The following is a 20,857-nucleotide window of genomic DNA, read 5'->3' as shown; positions in this document are numbered from 1 at the left end:
TACAAAACAATAAAATGCTGCCCATAGTTTACTGAAAATCCGAATGTGGGCAATAAATACAAATCTCAATGGTCTCAGAAAAATTAGCATCTATTTTAACCTTTAGTACGAGTGGCTTAATGTTCGTGGCGATGACGTCACTTCCGGCCGATGGTTGCTGTTATGCCTGAACCCTGGCGTCTGTATAAGAAGCTGCTGTCTCATAGAGTGCGGTAATTGTATGTAGGAATCGTTTCTGCTTCTGTAAGAGCTAACCATAATCCTTTCATATAATGACTGCATGTCATACCCCCATTAACCGGGCCGTAGCTGGTCCGGTGTACAGGCTGAATGAATGAATGAGACATTGCAGTGCAGTGTACCATACTGAATGGACAGTTGGATGTGCCAGTTATCCTGGAGACTTTTACACCTGCTATGTGACATACAGTAGAGATCATGAGGACAGGGATGTTTCTGGATCACTAGTGCGTGACATCTACAGTGGCGGCCAAAAAAATGCACCGCCAGTGGATGCGTATACATTGAGTCCCTACAAATGATATGTATACCTCCTACTACAAAATCGACTGGCAAATGTACAAAATTGCCAAATACTCGTCATACAGGAGAGAAGAGGATAGAAAAAGACAAGAAAACCTTTTCGCTACAAGCATTACATTTTGTGAAATGGTGCGGTTTTTTTGGCCGCCACTGTAGTAATGACTTGCTAATGATACTAAACTCTGCAAAATAATAATAACTGAGGAGGATAGTAGAATATTATAGGGGGATCTAAGGAAGATAGAGACTTGGCAAGTGAAGTTTAAAGAAAGTCTATCATTGGCTAGAAGGTTTTTTTTTTATAATGAAGCATATCTTTAAATAGCCATTAGAAAGGCCATTCCAGGCATAGCTGTCTTTTCTTGATCCTTGCGGCCGTTTTTGAATTAACCAAGTTTTCTTCATATGCAAATTAATCTTCTGGGGGCATTATCCCTGTGCCCCGAGCACCCCGGCGTCATCAGCCGCCTCTGTTTCTCACCGCCCCCTTCTTGAAACATGATCCCATCCCTCCTTCTACCCCTCTTCACTGCTTCCAGAACAGCTAATTCCGTACAGTGCGATTAAAATCTCACACATACCCTGTACGAGATTTTAATCGCACTGTACGGGACTAGCTGCTCTGGAAGCAGTGAAGAGGGGTAGAAGGAGGGGGTGGTGAGAAACGGAGGCGGCTGATGACGCCAGGGTGCTCTGGGCACAGAGATAACGCCCATAATTTATATATGAAGGCAACTGGGTTAATTAAAAAACTGCTACGAGGATCAAGAAAAGACAAGTATGCCTGTAACGGCCTTTCTAAAGGCTATGTAAAGATATGCTTATTGAAAAAACTATATAGCCACTGATAGACTCCCTTTAACCTGTAAGTACTATCATGGTATCATACACCGCTACCATACACATATCATTATGATAGACACCAGGATAGTACTCAAGGGTTAATGTAGACAAATGTAAGGTTATGCATTTTGGTTGATAGAATAAAATGTATGATTATGTATTTAATAGTAAATTACTTAGTAAGACTGCCACTGGAAAAGACTTGGTGATTTTGGTGGACAGCAAGCTCACCTTTAGTGACCAGTGCCAGGCAGCTTCCGCCAAGGCAAATAAAATTATGGGATGCATCAAAAGAGGTTCAGCAAGCTTGGAGGGTGTGGAAATACAGGAAGTGAGAATAAGAGACAGCAGGCAAAGCTGCTGAAACAAGGAGATGGGAATACCCTTTTTAGGCTAAGGTCCCTCGATGCAGAGAGGCAGCTTTTTTTTGTTGCGGTTTTTTGAGTCAAAGCCAACAGTGGATTCAGCAGAAGGGAGAAGTTTAGATATTTCCCATTCCTATTGTAGCCATTTTTGGCTCAAAAAAATGCAGCAAAATCTGCAACAAAAAAAGCTGCGTTTCCGCAATGTGGGCCCTTAAGCCTAAGTGTTCTGCTTCTCGACCCCATGGAGGAATATGGAGGGAAATTTGAGCGACAGCTCATTTAGCTATACTGTTTCCATTGGATGTTGGGGCCCACTGGTAAAGGCTGTAGATGACCCCTGTCATTTTGTGTGTTTGTATGTGTCAAACAGTTTTTGGAAAGTAGCAGATCTGATGTAGGAAAAATGCAAATTGAGCTGATGATCATGACTAACACCATCTTTTCCATGTTTCAGCTAAGAAAGTGATAAGCTCAATAAGAATTCTGAAAATGGCCTGCAAGTGGATATCACAGGAGACCTTTGATGCTGTCGTACAAGAAAATATTGCAGAGTTTGATATGGAACCTGAAGAAGCTTTAAATGAAGCAATTCAACAGTTTGAGTCGCAAGGTACCGTATTTATTTACCATAGTGATTATGAAAAAGAAGATTTAGTAAAAGATGAAAAACTGTTAAACGCTAAATTTGTGTTTTTACATCCAACCTGCGGTGTCACCTGAATGTCCTACTTTAATTATGGATTTGCGGGCAAAATTCAAAATATGTAGTCTGGAATTCTATGTTCCTAAAATTATACTAAAATTATGTATAGTTAGACCGTACACAATCGTATATTTTGTCTGTGAGCTATTATTATTATTGTTATTAAATTTATACCCATTCATACTTATGGCCCCCGTGCATATTTTTTTTTTTTTTTTATGAATCTGGGAAGGGTCCATAAGACTGAGTCTGAAAATGTGGTGCATATCCTTTATATTGATAGTGTGTTTAGTATGTTGTATTGTTTCCCTGAAAATTGTGAAAAATATTATTAAAAAGCAATTATAAAAAAAAAATATGGAGCTGGTCCTGTCCATGTTATTTTTTGCAGCTCGGTCTCGTCTATTGTATTGATAGGGTCCATGTAAAACAAGGACAGCACATGAATACGGACTGTGTTCCAACTGTTTTGTTTTCCACAGACGCTTGCATGACTACAGTTGTGTGCATGGGGCCTTATCTTATGAATCCACTGTATTCATAATCCTGGTGCTGCCCTTGTTTTTACCCGCCCAGGGTGATGCTTACCATTGTATAACTGAATAGAGGGATGGTGTCAATGAATATTGTTATATCATAAGCTAAGGGGCTTCATATTATGTTTTGAATATCCGTCTAAGACAGGGGTCTCAAACTCAACTCAGCATGTGGGCCGCAGAGCAAGATCCCAGCCAGTTGGCGGGCCGCACCGCGGCAAATTTAGCTCCACTCACTTTTGTTGATTCCGCCCATTCATTTTTCATGTGCCCCCACACTGTATAATCCTCCTACAGTCAGCCGTAAACTATATGTCCCCCCTCCATCTTTCCCCCAGTTACATATACACCCTTCATCTGCCCCCAGATTCATGTCCCCCCATCTCTTCCCCCAGATTCATGTCCCCTCCATCTCTGCCCCGAGATTCATGTCCCCCATCTCTGCCCCCAGATTCATGTCCCTCCATCTCTTCCCCCAGATTCATGTCCCCCCATCTCTTCCCCCAGATTCATGTCCCTCCATTTCTGCCCCAGTGTCATGCCGTTCTCCCCCCTCCCTTCGTCTGCCTCCAGTGTCATGAGCCCCTTCATTCCACCTCAATGTTTAAAGAGGACCTTTCACCATTTTGCCCACAGGCAGTTCTATATACTGCCGGAAAGCTGACAGTGTGCTGAGTTCAGCGCACTGTCGGCTTTCCCGATGTGGGCCCAGTGTGAAGAGCTTACGGTCCTGGTACCGTAGCTCTTCTATGGTCAGAAGGGCGTTTCTGACACTCAGTCAGAGACGTCCTTCTTCACAGCACAGCCAATCGCGCTGTACTGTGAGAGCCGGGAGGAACGCCCCGCTCCACAGTACAGCACGAGTGTCAGAAACTCCCTTCTGACCATAGAAGAGCTACGGTACTGAACCGTAAGCTCTTCACACTGGGCCCACATTGGGAAAGCCGACAGTGCGCTGAACTCAGCGCACTGTCAGCTTTCCGGCAGTATATAGAACTGCCTGTGGGCAAAATGGTGAAAGGTCCTCTTTAACACACAAAAAAACACTTATACTCACCATCCAACGCTCCCCCGCCGTGCTCTGCAGTTTCACTAATAGACCTATAGGCACGATGTGATGATGTGACGTCATCACATCGCGCCTATATGTCCACTAGCCGGAACGTAGCGGCTAGTGGATATAATCATCTCACAATGTATTCAACTCAGATCTGGCGTCCCTAGGCTTGTGCGGGCCGCACAAAATTGTTCGGGGGCCGAGTTTGAGACCCCTGGTCTAAGAGATACAAATAGAGGATTTGTTTGCGTACTTACAATACTAAAGAAAAAAAAGATCCATTTCTGTTTTTCCAGTCGCAAAAGTGTAGTATCTTACATATGTTTTCATTTGTTTTTACACCGGTTAAACAAATCTAGATGTTAAAAACCCCTTACTCTGCTTATGAGCCTTCTGTATTACCTTGAGGCTGTGGTTCCTAGATGACATTTTATTAGTGATTGCTTATAGGATTGTATTTTTTGTTATTATTGTATTTTAAATTATTTCATGGGATTCTTTTCATTACTCATTTTAGAAGGATGTGCTACTTACCTTCACTCCTTAATCTATTAGGATATCCTTAAAGGGGTTAACCAGGGTAACTGTTTTTTTTTTTTTTTTTTTTTATATATATATATATATATATATAAGGCTGTGTAAGATGAAAAATAAAAAAAACCCTGTGCACCTGTTCTAGTGTTCCGGTGTCTCCCAGAGCGGTCTGGTTCTACTGCTCTGGCATCGTCTCTTGGCAGAAGTCCCTGCCACACGTGCCCACCGAGGCCCTTCTGCATCTTAAGGAAAAGACATAGAATGTCACAGGTAGTCGCGTGCAGCAGAGACTTGAGAATATGAGGTTAGATATGGGGTTAAAAAGATTATCCTGGGCAACCCCTTTAATATTGATTTCTATACATGTACTGTACAGAGGGATCTATTTATATTCTCCTAAATGTGTATATTATGTAGTGCATTTATATATTGGGAGAGTAGACATTTTTCACATTATTATAAGAAAGGCAACACAGAAATCTTTATTTGGACTTCTTTCTGCTTAATTAGGAGTTGACTTGACAAATATAATCAAGGCTGTGCGGATACAAAGCGAAGAAAGTGAGGCTACTCCGAACCACGATATCCTTCTGGTATGTCTTTTTATACTGATGAGACTGATGCAGAACACACAAGTTACATTGGTCTAATAAATCTCGAAAAATGCAATGTATGCAGTCACAACCCTGTTAAAGGGGTGTTCTGGGACATAAAGTATACCTTACCTTTAAACAGACTTTGTATAAATCAATAGTACAGGGTGAGTATATGAAAAATAACATTATTTCAAGCCATTATACAGTTTATAATCAGTAGTTTCAAGTGGTTTCCCCCTCTGTAGACTCTTTTCTGTAGTTTCTATTTCTATATGAGGTCGTGGTTGGCGTCTCATTCTTATATACTGCACAGTTATGGAGCAAAATCGCCTCTACCTACTGGCATTCTCTCAACCAACCCCAGGATCTTGCAGGATATATATATATATATATATATATATATATATATATATATATATATTTATACTGATCTGTACTAATGTGAACTAAGTACTTTGGTGTGATTCCTGTTCAGCTCTAGCATCACAATTTAACATGGTTTTTTGCTGCTCTCTCTCCCACCTTCTGCTTACATATTCTCTTACCCTCTCCATAGATTTGTATAGCCATGAACTGAGTGATGCGATCTACAATATGTCTTAAAACTAATATAGCAGAATTTCAGTAGTGAAAGTCTGTTTAGACAAAGAAGGAGAAAGAAGGGTTTCTTTTTCTGATAAGAAATATTCCAAAATGTGTTACAATTGCCTGTAGTATTGATTTATGCAAAATTTGTTAGAAAATTCTGACAATTTAAATATTGCTGACCTATCCTTATGATGTGTCGTGCATATTAGATTTGTGGGAGTCTGACACTTAGCACTTCCACTGGTCAGCAAAGTAGTGCTCAGGATATCGCCAATTCACAGGCCTCTGACATCACATTCATTGGTCACTTGGCCTATTTGCAGCTCAGTCACAATCAAGTGGCTCATGTCGAACCTCAATTGATCTGATAGTTATCACCTTTTCTAAGGTTATCATAATCATGGAAAAACCCCTTCAAAGGTAACTTGGTGTAAATGTTCACCATTGACCACCATTTTATTAGAAATCTAAAATGATCCAAAATTCTGTTCTGTTTCATTTCTTGATATATCTTTATATTCAGAACCTCTGCATAAGGCTTTATCTTACAAGGACAACTGGGCTTTAACCCTTTTCTCGACATCTGTTGTACTATTATGGTGGATGTCAGAAGCTTAGTGGTGGCAACGCCTGCAGTCAGTGCATTAACCCAACTGAAGCCTCTGTCTGGGCACCACCATTTTCATATCGATGGGGATTTGTTTCTATGACAGTCGGGAGCCTATTGAATGCTCTCAGGCTTGTCATAAATATACTTGTAATATAGGCTGCTCTAGGAAATCCTGTGTATAGGCATGCTGGGGGAATGTAGCTTTAGATTCCTGTTTCAAGTTTTTCATAAATGAATAGTAAAGGCAACTATAACAAACTTTGTAATATATTTTATCAGAGAAAAATGCTTCTTTTTCTACTTTTACTTCTTTTTCCTTTCCCCCGTCCATTTTAAACTGCTGAACATAACGCCAGATATGTCTTCAGTGAAGAACAGTTAGAGCTCACAAACAGAAACATGCTGCTACAAATAACAGTACGTGTTTATCAGATCTCTATCAGTTTAGGGCGGGTTCACATCTGCGCCTGGTCTCCGCTTTCAGTTTCCATCTTCTGCCCAAGAAACTTGACAGGAGAAGGAAATCGGCAGTCAGTTTTCAAACCTATTCATTTGAATGGGTCTTCAAAGTGTCCGCCCGTGAGCGTTTTGTGGTCTCTGTGGCAACACCGTTTTTTTTGTTTTTTTTTCTAATCGGACACAAAGTCGGACATGCAGGACTTTGTGTCTGGTTTAAAAAAAAACGGTTTCTCCGTGGAGACCACAAAACGCTCATGGACGGACACAGTCTGCCAGGTTTCAATATCCTGTCGGCAGAAGAAAACTGAAACTGAAAGCGGAGATTGAGCGCTAGTGTGAACCAGCCCTTAGCAGTACTAAATTCTATTGATGTAAAGAAAGCTCTGGTGAGATGGGATTCTTTACTGCAGGAAGATGTCAGGGTTTTTTCAACTCCTCTTCCTCCTTTCCCTCACCTTTCCATAGACTTCTTTACTGAAGACAGGCCTGTACGGTGAATTGTCCATTTTAGCAGGGAATGGAAGAGCAGGAAAGGAGCTAGATAAAAAGAGAGAGAAACATTTTTCCCTAATGTACCGTATTTTTCGGACTATAAGACGCACCTAGGTTTTAGAGGAGGAAAATAGGGAAAAAAAATTTGAAGCAAAAACTGGTAAAATATTTAATATATGGGAGTTGTAGTTTTGCAACAGCTGCAAGGCCACATTGACAGGTGACCCTGCAGCTGTACGGGGATGCGTAGAGCGTTTTTTTTGCGGGGCCAGCTGTACTTTTTAGTTATACCATTTTGGGGGATATCTATTGCTTAGATCACCTTGTATTGAAAAAAAAAAGAGGAGGTGATTTAGAACTTTTATTTATTTCATATTTTTAAAGCTTTTTTTTTTTTTTTACTATTTTATTCCCCCCCCCCCCCCCCGGGGGGCTTGAACCTGCGGTCACTTGATCGCAAGTCCCATAGACGGCAATACAACTGTATTGCCGTCTATGGGACATTCTGTGTATTAGTATTACGGCGGCTGGTCATAGACCCAGCCGCAATACTAATATATAGCAGCGACAGGCCCGGGAGCTTCATTAGGCTCCCGGCTGTCACCCGAACAGGTCGGCTCCTGCGATATCGCCGCGCAGGAGCCGGCCTGCAACTTTACAGGTACGGGACCGGCCCCGGGGGAGAAGGGGCCGCTGATACTGACCCGGCATCCGCTGTACTAGAGAGGCGGATGCCGGGGAGGGATAGACGCCGGGGCCTGAGACATCGCTACGATCCTCTCCCCTGCATGAAGCCAGCGGCGGGGGCACGGAGGAGCCCCTGCCGCTGCTGGCTTCATGCGGGGCAGAGGAGCGCAGCGATGTCGCAGGCCCCGGCACCTGTAATGGCGTCTATCACTTACCGGCTTCCGCCTCTCTATTACAGCGGATGCCAGGCGCCACCTTCAGACTATAAGACGCACCCTTCTTTTCCCCAAAAATTTTGGGGAAAAAAAGTGCGTCTTATAGTCCGAAAAATACGGTAAAATAAATTTCTGATATTCACTTGTACTATTCATTTCTAAAAAAAAAAATTGAAAGCTATTATTCTCTAAATGCTACAATCATACATGCTTTCAGATACCAGATACGGTCCCGAGACCGTAGCGCTTTAGTGTCAGAAGGGCGTTTCTGACACTTAGCCAGGGACGCCCTTCTGCCCAGCAGCGCCTATCGCGCTGTACTGTGGAGCGGGGAGGAACGCCCCCTCCCTCTGCTCACACAGCTCGTCCATAGACGAGTACTATGAGGAGCGGGAGGGGGGAGTTCCTCCCCGCTCCACAGTACAGTGCGATAGGCACTGCTGGGCAGAAGGGCGTCCCTGGCTAAGTGCCAGAAACGCCCTTCTGACACTAAAGCGCTACGGTCCCGGGACCGATAGCGCTTTACACCGGGCACAGATCGGGAAAGCCGACAGTGCGCTGAATTCAGTGCACTGTCAGCTTTCCAGCAGTATGTAAAACTTAAGAAAGACTATTCTTCTCCTACCTTTAGATGTCTTCTCCGCGCCGATGTTCACTTGAAATCCCATTTTTTGTCGGTATGCAAATGAGTTCTCTCACAGCACTGGGGGTGGCCCCCAGCACTCAAACAGCACTGGGGGCGTCCCCAATGCTACGGGAGAACTCTCTCCAGCGCTGCCTCCATCTTGGTCAGCAACATCCTCTTTACCCATCTTCTTCTGGTGCAGGTTTCAGACTTCTAGGCCTCGGGCAGAGCAGACTGCGCAAGCCCCCAGGCCACAAGAAAATGGCCACTTACACAGTATTGTAAGCGGCCATTTTCTCGTGGCCTGTGAGCATGCACAGTCTGCTCTGCCCGAGGTCTAGAAGTCTGAAACCTGCGCCAGAAGAAGAGGATGAACAGGCTGTTGCTGACGAAGATGGAGGCGGTGCTGGAGAGAGTTCTCTCGCAGCATTGGGGACACCCCCAGTGCTATTTGAGCACTGGGGCCTGCCCCCTAGTGCTGCGAGAGAACTCATTAGCATACTGACGAAAACCGGCATTTCAGGCGAACAGCGGTGCGGAGAACAAAAGGTAGGAGAAGAATAGCCTTTCTTAAGGTTATTCCTACGTGTTACTCAGGGAAAAAAAAGTGTTTGTATGATAGGATGCCTTTAACTTTGTGTTCACTTTTCATTGACTAAAGTCAGACATTGATCTCTATGTAATATTTAGGTGTTTCACCCTGTTTTTTCTCTTAATTACAGACTTTGGATTCCATGAGAGCAGCAGTGGAGACATCTTCTGTAAGCAGTATCTCTGAGCTTCTTGTACAGTTTGGAGATCAGTGCAAGCAGGGCATGGGACATCGGTACCTTGCTGGACAGAAGTCTGCTTACCCTGTGGTACTGGAAGCATGGAAACAGTGTGAGGGTGACAGAGAGGTTCTTTTAAATGCCCTTTATGCTATGTGTTCTCTCACTGATGGGCAACCTGATTTGCTGGAGGGTGTAGGACAAGAGCTGTTAATTCATGCACTACAGAATTACTCGAAAGATCCTGAAGTGACTTTATTTGCCATTCGCCTTGTTCGCCATGTATGTCTAAAGCATGAACAGAATCGTCAAGATCTTGTTAAAGCAGGGATCTTGCGCCATCTTACAAAAGCCATATCAAACCATGGCACGGATCCAGATGTAGTGCGTGAAGCATGCTCCGCCTTGAGGATCATGACCTTTGATGATGACATTAGAGTTCCATTTGGACATGCTCATGACCATGCCAAGATGATTGTTTTGGAGCATGCTGGCTTAAAACTATTGATAGAGGCTGCAAAAGGTATTTCTTTATATTAAATACATTAGGTAACTGTTCTGTAACTTGTATGGTATAATCCTCTTTTCTTTACTTAAGAGACATTCCCATTACGAGATAGGGGGACACCTAACCTCTGTCTCATCGTTCCAGTGAGTGGAGAAATGGCATGCATGCTTGGCTCTATCCACTCACTCCCTACTCAGATATCTTTGGAACTCCTATAGAAGTGAATGAAGATAGCCACACATGCGCAGTCATCTCTCCATTCACTGTAGCCACAAAAGAAGAGTGGAGGTCCCTTGTTTTTGAGATATATATGTGGGTCCCAGAGGTGGGACCAGATGCACATCTGTCAGACATTTATGGCATTTATTCTGTTAAAGCTGGAATGGCAGCCACTATTTAGCACATTTATCCAGAAAAAGATATAACAAAAAAAAGAGTTGAAAATATTTTTTGCAACTTCAAAAATCAGAAAAGCTCTCTTTTTTGGGGGGAGGGGGGAAGAGGAGCTTTACAGTGTGTAATCTGCATGTTGTTCTTCAACCTTCATTGGCATCTTGAGGCCTCTGTTTAATTATGGTGGTTAAAAGGGCTTTTGCTATATTCCTTACTATCCCATCTTCTACAGGATATGCTATAAATGTCCTAAGAGATATGGCTCCCACCTCTGTGACCCTTTCATCTATCTCAAAGCTGGGTCTTTAACCCCCATCTTACAGCTGCAGTAAGCAAAAACATGGCTGTGCATGCAGAGCTCTCTCCACTTATGTCTAAGGGAATTCCAAGCAGGGAGGCTAGCATCCAATGTGCTCCATGTAAATTGAGCAGTTGTATACATGCATGACCACTGCCTTATTCAATTCTCTGGGTAGGCTGTAGATTGGCATCCCTGCAGTCATATAGAAGCTAATGGTGTGGTGGCCACGCATGTGCACCACTGTTCCTTTCAAATGGAGAACTTGTGGGTTCCTGTTCTTGTGATCACTGGAGGTTGCAGTGGTTGAAGCGCCAGTGATCAGACACCTTATTACCTATGCTGTGAATAGGCAATACGTGCCAATGGTGGGTCAACCTTTTTAAAGTTTTCTTTTTTTAATCTTATAACGTGACAGATTATTACTAGGACATGATCTGACCTTTGGGACCCACAGCAAACCTAAGAATAAAGAGGCTGAAGCTCTAATTTATCACTGTGTCTCCCCAATCCTAGTGATGTCATCACTTTATGAAATCTCTAATAATGCAGGTTCAGTGGGTTCGGCAGTGAATAACTATGAATTTTAAAGATGATAGACAAAAATAAATAAACTGACCTGACCTGGTCTGACACTGCCCTGTTCCTACTTCCTGCTGCTGCAATGATGTCATTGGCAGTAATACGTCACCTTCATGGCTTGTGATTACTGCTATTAGTCACGGTCACTGTAACAAGAAGTGGGGACTGGGCATAATCAAAATAGGAGTGAGGGGGACCAGTGAAGTGAGCATGACTTTTAAAAAACTAAAACTTGTATTTGCTGTACAAACCTTTTTATTTTAATCCCTCGCTTTAGTAAGACATATGTTGCCAATGATGATCTGAAAAGAATGTGATTTTGTCTTCTAGGATTCACAGATAACAGTCTAGTCTTAAGTGAACTGTGTTCTACAATTGCACGAATCTGTGTGCGCAATGAGTTCTGCCAAGATGTGGTTGACCTGGGTGGGCTGAACTTTATGCTGGCCCTACTTGCTGACTGCATCGATCATCAGGTAATAACCTGTTTGTTGGTTCTATTATTAGTAAACTAAAGTATTGTGTAGTAGTGATTAAAGCTTATGCTTAAATAGAGGGAATTCTCTATTTTTTAACATAAATATATTTCAGTGCTACATCTTGTAATATACGTAATACCACTAAAGATACTGATATATATCTAGCAATCCATTATCACTCAGATGTGTGTAGATGGGGGGGGGGGCACTGACTCTGTCTTAAGGGATTTGTGGGGAAAAATTCGGAGTGGGCATGTTGCTAATAGTAAAGCTGCTGCCATTCTGCAATTTATCAACCCTGAATGAACTTTCACTGCGACAGACCTAGAAAAAAATGCTGGTGTAATGCTGTCCACAGGGATGATGGTCCTGTCATAGCAACATGACACTAAAAAGGCCACCTGTAGGTTGTAGATCTTTCCCAGAATTGTCCTTATGAGTATTAAAGTAGAACAACAGAGCCTTTGAGAAGCACTATTAACTAAACATAAGGAACACAATTATGGGATTAAGAATCTGAAAGCATTCCTTGGATTCTAAAATAATTCTGTTGTATTTTTTCAAATCATGTAGTATCAAAAACTGTTTATTACCTGTAGTCATCACTTTCATATCTGTTATCATTAGGAGCTTGTAAAACAGGTATTGAGCGCCATCAGAGCAATCGCAGGGAACGATGATGTGAAAGATGCCATTGTAAACTCAGGGGGAACTGATTTGATTGTCCTTGCAATGACACGGCACCTCTCCAATTGCCAGGTATTTTTTTATATTATTTTAATGATGAATATGTATGAGTGTGTCCTCAGATAAGTACACCCACACACGTAGGCAATTTTATAGTATTAGATGTCTTTTAGAGCAAAATAGCATTGTTGATTATGGAAATGTATACGTTTCCCATCCCTTGGTTGGACTTGATGGTCTTTTTTTCAACCATACTATGTAACGGATGGACCAGAGATAGCTCAGTGCTAACTTCAGCACTCCCATTGAAATTCACAGGAGTGCTGTCCACCACCAGTGACACCCACATTTGGCCTGGCTGTGGTCAGGCTAAATGTTCAGCAGGGAAAAGGACCATCAGCCTATGGATAGAGCATAAATACTATTCATGTCATAACCACTTTAATACTAATGACTTACCATTATGATATTTGTTCAGTTCTAGATCAATGCTAGATAAAATAGGGATCTGACTTCCAGCACCCCCTCTGATCTGTTTTTTTTTTTGCAGGGGCCACAGTGCACTTGAAGTTGCAGAGCTCCACTAGATTTGACAGTCACATTCACTCTAGGTTTTCCTAGAGTGCTTTATTTTCACTGAGCATGTGCAATATTCCATTGTTTGTCACTTTAGGGAGTCAAACAGTAATTACATGTGCCCTAAAAATGCATGCAAGGATTTAAAGAAGTTGTCCGGGCAAAAAAATATTTTTTTTAAATAGGCCAGGGGAGGCAAAAAAAAAAAAATCATACTCACCTTTTCCTGGTGCTCTGGTGTCCGGTCATGCTGCTCTGATGACTTCATGAGGTGAAATTGCTCACCAGTTGTGACCTGCTGGATCCCTTCCGCCGAAGCCACTGATTGGCCTCAGCAGTCATGTGCAGCAGGGACTACTGCTGGAAGATGACAATGGACCGGCAGGACCAGACTACACTGGGAAGCACCAGAGCATCGGGAAAAGATTAGTATGATTTTATTTTTTTCTTACCTCCCCCAGCTTATTTTCTTTTCTATTTCACTGGGGAACACAACACCATAGGTATAGATCTGGCCACTAGGAGACAGACACTAGGGGAATAAAAGCTGTTGGCTTCACCTCCAGGCTATACCCTGCCACAGGCACTGTGCATGAATCAGTTTAAATCTAGTGTCCATAGGAGGCAGATAAGACCTGACTCAGGTGTTTCTGTCTTCTGAGCACCTCGCCAGTCACCCAACCCCCACTCATCCCTTGCCCCATCGGCGGCCAGATTATCCAATTACCCCACTCACACGAGCAAAGTCTACCAAGGGGGTGACCTTGCGGCACCTGAAAACGCCAGTCTGGTGAGTATGAGAAGAATAGAAGACATGTATGAAAGTTACCTCAGTATTCCTCTTCCACCACAGGCCCACTTTAATGCCTCTTCTCTTCCTTCTCAGGTCCCCCTCAGCCCCTCAGTGCTCTCCCTAAATAAAGCATGTGTTCTGTTTAAGGAGCATCACTGGGACCCCCAGAGCTGGGCCTTAAATTTTAGTTAATAAGCCCCTTTTTCAGGGTCACTTTTTGGTCTTTCTGGTCGCTTACCTGTTTCCCCCCACATTGGTGTGGAGACCCCCTTTCCTGGTCCCACGGTACCTTTTCCAGGCCTTCTGGACTTCCCTACCGAACCTCCCAAACGCATTTTGATGCGAGACAAGGCCACAACTAGGCCTGCTTCTTTCCGGGGCTTTTCTGGCCTCCAGAACCTGAAGGGGCTCAACAGGTTCATCCATGTCTGCATGTTCTGCTGTATTCTATGCGGTCTGTGGTGGCATCCCTGGAGACAGGCAAATTCTTCGTCTGTCTACATCATCGTGCTGTGCCGTCAGTATTTTCTTCTTTTTGTGGTGGATTTACGATCTTTCCAGTTGTCACTGTCCCCTTCGGGCTGTCCTCTCTATATTTACCTAGATGATGTTGTCTCTCATAGCCATCCTCCACTCCAGAGGTGTTGCCGTGATTCCATACTTGGCCTACCTTCTGGTGAAGCCCTGCCAAGTCAGACAATCTGACCAGCTGGTGGATCACATTGGTCCTTCTTCGCCAGTTCGGTTGGCTCATCAATGAGGAAAGGTCTTGCTCCAGGACACGATTCTCCACCCAGGGGCCAGAATCCTGAGGTCCGATGTGTCCCACCTTCGGAGGTACTTTCCTTGTTGTCTTTGTTTTGACAGGTTGTCCTGGGCATGATGGCCTTCTAGGGGGTTGCTTTCCCTCCGTTACTTTCACGTCTTCTCCACTTGACAATTCTGACCTGCTGGGGCAAATTTAGGGCTAGCCTCGACTGCCTGATTCTCTTTCGTCCTAGGTTTAGCCAAGAGCTTCTTCAATGTATCTCCTCCCCAGTAATTTCTCTGGGGAAGTCTCCCTTGCCCTCTGTTGGTAGGTGATTCCCACCGTTGCCAGCTTCCCGGCTGCGGAGCGGTCTTTGGTTCCTTGACCTTCAGGGCCTATCAAAGGCCTAGTCCTTCCTCTGGTTTAACCTACTGGAACGAAGGGCTATCTTATTAACTCTGTCTCATTGGACCTTTGTTCTACAAGAACGTTTGGGCACAGTCCAGGACGACACCTCCTCCATGGTTGCCTACTTGAACCCTCAGTGGAGCACCAGGAGCCATGTGGACATACTAGAAGCTTCCCGATCTCATCCTTGGGTGGAGCGCCACATTCCGGCTCTTTTGGTGGTCCACCTTTTTTCTGGCATGAATCATTGGGTGGCAGACTACTTGAGTCAAGAAAATATCGCTCCGGACTAGGGTCGTTTTATCAACAGATTTTCCTTTACATGTGCTTCCTTTGGGACACGCAATATGTCTACCTTTTTCGCCTCCCACTGGAACCTCAAGGTCCCCAGCTACATGGCCAGGTCTCTGGATCATTGAGTCATCGCTGCTGTTCCTCTTATGAGTTCCAATTTTCGCCTCCTCCTCCTCTTCGCCCTCGGGTCTTCAGGAATCTCAAATCCGAGAGGGTTCAAGCCTTTCTGGTGGCACCAGTTTGGCTCTTCCGGGCCTGGTACATGGGTCTCATATTCCTGCTGGTGAACACTCCTTGGCCACTTTCTCTGCAGGCCGACCTTCTGTCTCAGGAACCACTGTTCCACCCCACCTTGACTAAGCTGCATTCAATGGTGCGGCTGTTGAATCCGAGATTTGAGGCGTTGTGGGTTTTCGACCATCCTCAGGATAGCAATTCCATGTGATGGCTCTCTCCTCTAGAGCTGTTATAGCTCCCTGGGCCATTCGGCATCAGGCTTCTGCTTCCCAGGTCAGTAAGTCTCCCACTTGGGCCTCCATCCACTTTCAGTGTTTCTCCAGATCCATTCTGTGGCCTCTGCCGATGCCGTGTTGGGTTGTAAGTTTCTGCAAGCGGCTGAGCGCTAAGGATTCGCAAGGCCATGTTATTCCCACCGATAGTGACTGCTTTAGGACATTCCATGGTGCTGTGCCCAGTGAAATAAATGAGAAAATAGGATTTTTGTAAAATTTGTAAAATCCTTTTCTCATTGTATTCACTGGGAGACACAGATCCCACCCTTGCTTTATACTGTTGTTCCTGCCCAAACTGTGTTGGTTCCTTTTCAGGCTCTGGGCATGTTGGTGATTGTTGGTTTTGTGTTCCTTTTCTTCTTTTGTGTCTCTCTCCTACTGCTGCGGTATAAACTGATCCATGCACACTGCCTGTGGCAGGGTATAGTCTGGAGGCACAGCCAACGGCTTTTCTTTTCCCTAGTAACTGTCTCCTAGTGGCCAGGTCTAAATCCATGGTGCTGTGTCCCCAGTGAATACAATGAGAAAAATCCAATTTTTGGCCTGGACAACCTCTTTAATACCAATTACATTGAAGATCTAATCTGTGCTTTCTTATTTTAGATTTGTGATCAGGGCTGTGCTGCCCTTGCTATGTTAGCCTTGCGTAAGCCAGAAAACTGTAAAGTCATTATGGAAGGAGGTGGGGCTTTGGCTGCTCTTCAAGCAATGAAGGCTCATCCGAAGGATGCAAGCGTACAGGTAACATGTAACTCAATACCTATGTATGAATAAGCTTAGACGTGAATACAGTCACTAGGCCAAAGATACAAAGATTATCTAAGAAAAGCAGAATGTATGAGTACAACCAACCATAACCATTGTTAATTAAGTGACAGAAAGAAGCAGGTTCAAGAAGTTATCATATATTCTTCCTAATTAGTTACCCAATTTTGTCATTAAGGCCCGGGTCCCCACATTGCAAAAACGCAGCATTTTGGCCACAGCATTTAACACTGCGTTTTAAAGTACCTGCAAAGTGGATGAGATTCTGGCTAATCCCATCCACACATTGCAGAAAAAAAATCTCCAGTTTAAAAGCATTTTTAAAAATTGCAGCATGTCAATTATAACTGTGGAAATGCTGGCGCTTTCCTTATTGCTTTAATAAGCTTTTAAATGCTTTTAAATTAAAGGGATCCTGTCATTCAAACACATTTTTTTTTATTATTAACACCTCGGAATAACCTTAAGAAAGGCTATTCTTCTCCTACCTTTTGTTGTCTTCTCCACGCCGCGTGAAGAGGACGTTGCTGAAGAAGATGGAGGCGGCGCTGGAGAGACTTCTCTCGCAGCATTGGGGACACCCCCAGTGCTATTTGAGCATTGGGGCCCGCCCCCAGTGCTGCGAGAGAACTCATTTGCATACCGACAAAAAACGCGATTTCAGGCGAACGGAGAAGACAAGGAAAGGTAGGAGAAGAATAGCCATTCTTAAGACTATTCCGACGTGTTAGTGAGAAAAAAATGCATTTGAATGATAGGATCCCTTTATTGAAATAAGCACATTTTATATGTCCTGCTGCCCCTGCACATCATCCTAGATATGTCTAGGTATTGTTGCAGCATACCTGGGGTTTGTTTTTATTCTTTTCTCAGAATGTCCACCTAATAAGTAAAATGCTGTTACACTGAAGCTTATTGGTTGGCGTATTCATTAGCCAGATTGGTACCAAAGTATCAGAGGACCTGGGCTATGGAACTAAGGCTGGATTCACATCAATGTTGGAGTTTGGAGACTTCGCTGCAGAATCCGCTTAAAATCAGCACAAAGAAAAGTCCTGCAAGGAGGACTTTTCTGAATCCAGGCAGAAAACTGGTGGATCCAATTATAGTCTGTGGGTTCCATGGGTCTCCGATTTGTAATGTGTTTTCAAACGGATAGGGTCTCCATCTTTTGAGTCCTCGTGATGGAAACCCCAACGCTAGAGTGAACCTAGCGTGAGCCATCCTTGTCTATCGGTGTTGGACTCATTAGGTGGATGTGCTGAAACTGACTCAAAAGACCGTCAAGGGAAGAAAATAGCGCTGCGTACTGCAACAGACACCACTCCAGAATCTAATAGATCCCCATATATAACTTGGTAGAGTCTGTCAGGTACTGGTGGTATCCTGTGATTCACTCAGAACAGGCACAGTTATGATCAGAGTGTGGGCGTAGCCCCAGAATATAAGCTTTCATAAACTACCAAGATTGCAGCCCTATCAATAAAAAAAAATATATATCACTAAACACCACATCCCTATGTGGTATAAAATTTACTATTTGAAGTGACCCACACTGCATATTGACAATACAAATGTATGTGGAATTATTCTTGGCAACAGCTCAGTGGGAGAAAGTTCCAGACGTTCCCATTCATTTCAAAACGCTAGCATCTTTTATCCGCCTCCCATTCATTTCAATGTTCTTTGCGAGGCGGAATCTGTCTGAAGACAGGTTATGACCCTTCTGAAAAAAATCAGCCAGTGCAAAAAAATCTTATACTGACTTCCATTGGAATGAATGGAAAAGTTGGGAGCAGTTTTTTTTAAGGCGGAATCTGCCTGCAAAAATGTCTGTGTAAACATCCCCTTAGAGAGCTGCTAGGGAGAACTTTAGAACCTGTTTTCTATTGGATGGAAGTTTTACTAATGTTTTATCTCATTTATGACTGCTTCAGAAACAAGCTTGCATGGTGATCAGGAACCTTGTGTCCCGCACTCGCGATTTCTCACAACCCATCCTGGAAATGGGAGCAGAGTCTTTAATTCTTCAAGCACGAAACACTCACAAGGACTGTGATGATGTTGCCAAGGCTGCTCTGAGAGATCTTGGCTGTAAAGTAGAACTCCGAGAGCTATGGACTGGCCAGAAAGGCAGCTTGGTGCACTAACCCCAATATACTTTATACCCATATGAAAAAAAAATCAATGTCAACATCTAGAGAAAATGTGATACCTTCATTGTATCCCTTATAAAAAATCAAGTTATCACCAATTCCTATTTATTTCCTTTTCGTTGCATTACATATTATACAGTATATGCATTTATTGTACTGTTTCCTTGCTTTTTTTCTTTTTTTGGTTCATTGAATGTTTTCACTCAGTTGCCTTATCTTGCCTTTTTTGTATTTGCTTGAGACAACATTAATAATGCAGGAACCCAGTTAAATGTTGACTGTGAAAATGAATTTCTGAAATCATTACAGTAATGCTTTGTTTTCCCTGCCTTAGCTGATGTATAATTCCTTTATTTATCAGGCTTTATCCAGCATATTAATGCCTTGTATTGCTTGGGTAGGCTACGTTCACATCGGCATTGGAGTCTCCATAGGAGTTCCACCGCAGATTCTGCCTAAAATAGTTGGAGAAAAAAGTCTTGTGGTCCATGGGTATCCTCAGGTAACAGTTTTTTTTAACCGGAGAGGCTCTTTGTCTTTTCAGTCCCAAAGCGGACCCAAACGATGGAAAGCCGAACGCTAGTGAGAACCTTTTTGCTCTTCTAAACACATAGCCTCACACGCTATAAATGTTGACATGGTGCTATCCTAAAGGCAATCTCTCCTTTTTCAGGGCAAAATCAGGTTTGTAACATTTGTGCATTCAATATAAGCCATTCCTTCAGTATTCCTCTTGGATTTTGGTCGTACTGACATTATGATTTGTTGTTTATATAGGTGGACATGGATGTGTTGCTTTTTAGCTTATACACACACACATACATATGTGTACATATATTGTGGAGAAGGTAGCTCAGTAGCAGCAATGGTGCGGACCAAACCAAAGACAGGGACACAAATCTGTAGCAAAGAGGTTTATATAGAAAAACACCAAAATAAATAAACCTTCACTTCAGCCACAAATATTAGCATAATAAAATACAACCTTAACTTCAGGCAAAAAAGTGTGAAACAAAATCCTGCTCGTCTGAGCACTAACTAAATAATGAATTCTAATAGTACGTGTAACTTACTACCAGCCACATGAATCAACCAAAGAAACACAATACCATCTCAGCAGACTCACAGTGTCAGGACAGACCCAGCCAGTGTCCTCTCATCCCCCAGGATCTGCCCTGAAGTGAAGGCTCTGTACTATAGATAGAAATATAAATATATATATGAGTATATATATATACACACACACACACACACACAGTACTTCATCATATTTAAATATAAAAGTTTTTATGCTGCAAGGGTTTTATTCCACATTCCAGTATTATATAAGCCTGCATTGGCTATTAGTATCTAGACTGTAGACAACACATTAGGGGCAAATTTACTATACACTGGCAAGCAAAAGGGTAACAATATTTTGTTTGAACTTTTGACTTTCATGTAACTGCATTGTTACTATTTTGCTCCTGGTGGTGGAAAAATCTTTTTCTTGTGTACTACAAAGTGCAACCTGTTCTCACATTTACTAATATCTCAGTTTATTATTTGGTTGATTTCCAAGCGAATAGTCACTGGTTCAAATCGAGGATCAGCCATGAAGAAGATTTCCCAAGAAAAGAGAAACCGCATCATCCAGCTTATCGATAGCGGTCTGTCAGCCAAGAACATTGCCAAAATGCATCATGGGCACTTCTGTGACTGTTGGAAGAATAGGTTCTGGGGATCAGGGGTGAACCTACCCCTTTCGCCGCCTGAGTCGAACTACAGAAAGCCCCCCCTCCCCCCGGAGGAAGGGGCGGAGGGGGCGTGGCGGAACGAAGGGGCGGTGCTTAGCGCCGTTCGCAGGCAGAGAGCAGGCACGGAGAGGACCTGCTGTCTGAGCGTGAGGGGAGGCTGCTGGAGCAGCGCTGCTCCAGTGACCTCCCCAAACCACCGCTCAGTGCTAAGCCAGTCCAGGACAGCTTGTCCTGGACTGGCTTAGGTAAGTAAAAATGCCGCCCTCCCTGGGGCCCTGGCATAGCGCCGCCTGAAGCGG

General features: G+C 43.4%; 1 protein-coding gene across 2 annotated transcripts; it reads left to right on the top strand.

Annotated features, from left to right (window-relative positions):
- The first annotated feature begins 172 nt into the window (after positions 1-172).
- Positions 173-19,230, top strand: ARMC6 (armadillo repeat containing 6). Of its 2 annotated transcripts, none has more exons than XM_075280683.1 (8): positions 173-218; positions 2,206-2,361; positions 5,092-5,174; positions 9,576-10,146; positions 11,735-11,880; positions 12,511-12,642; positions 16,505-16,642; positions 18,604-19,230. In XM_075280683.1, exons 2-8 carry the CDS (start codon positions 2,241-2,243, stop codon positions 18,814-18,816), a joined length of 1,404 nt encoding a protein of 467 aa, XP_075136784.1. In that variant the 5' UTR covers positions 173-218; positions 2,206-2,240; the 3' UTR covers positions 18,817-19,230. The 2 variants fall into 2 exon arrangements, with proteins under 2 accessions (XP_075136784.1, XP_075136792.1); XM_075280691.1 differs by having other exon boundaries at positions 188-212.
- The last annotated feature ends 1,627 nt before the right edge of the window (positions 19,231-20,857 follow it).

This window comes from Leptodactylus fuscus, chromosome 1, assembly GCF_031893055.1.
Source record: "Leptodactylus fuscus isolate aLepFus1 chromosome 1, aLepFus1.hap2, whole genome shotgun sequence".
Taxonomy (NCBI): Eukaryota; Metazoa; Chordata; class Amphibia; order Anura; family Leptodactylidae; genus Leptodactylus; species Leptodactylus fuscus.
This window is presented reverse-complemented; position numbering and strand designations above follow the sequence as displayed.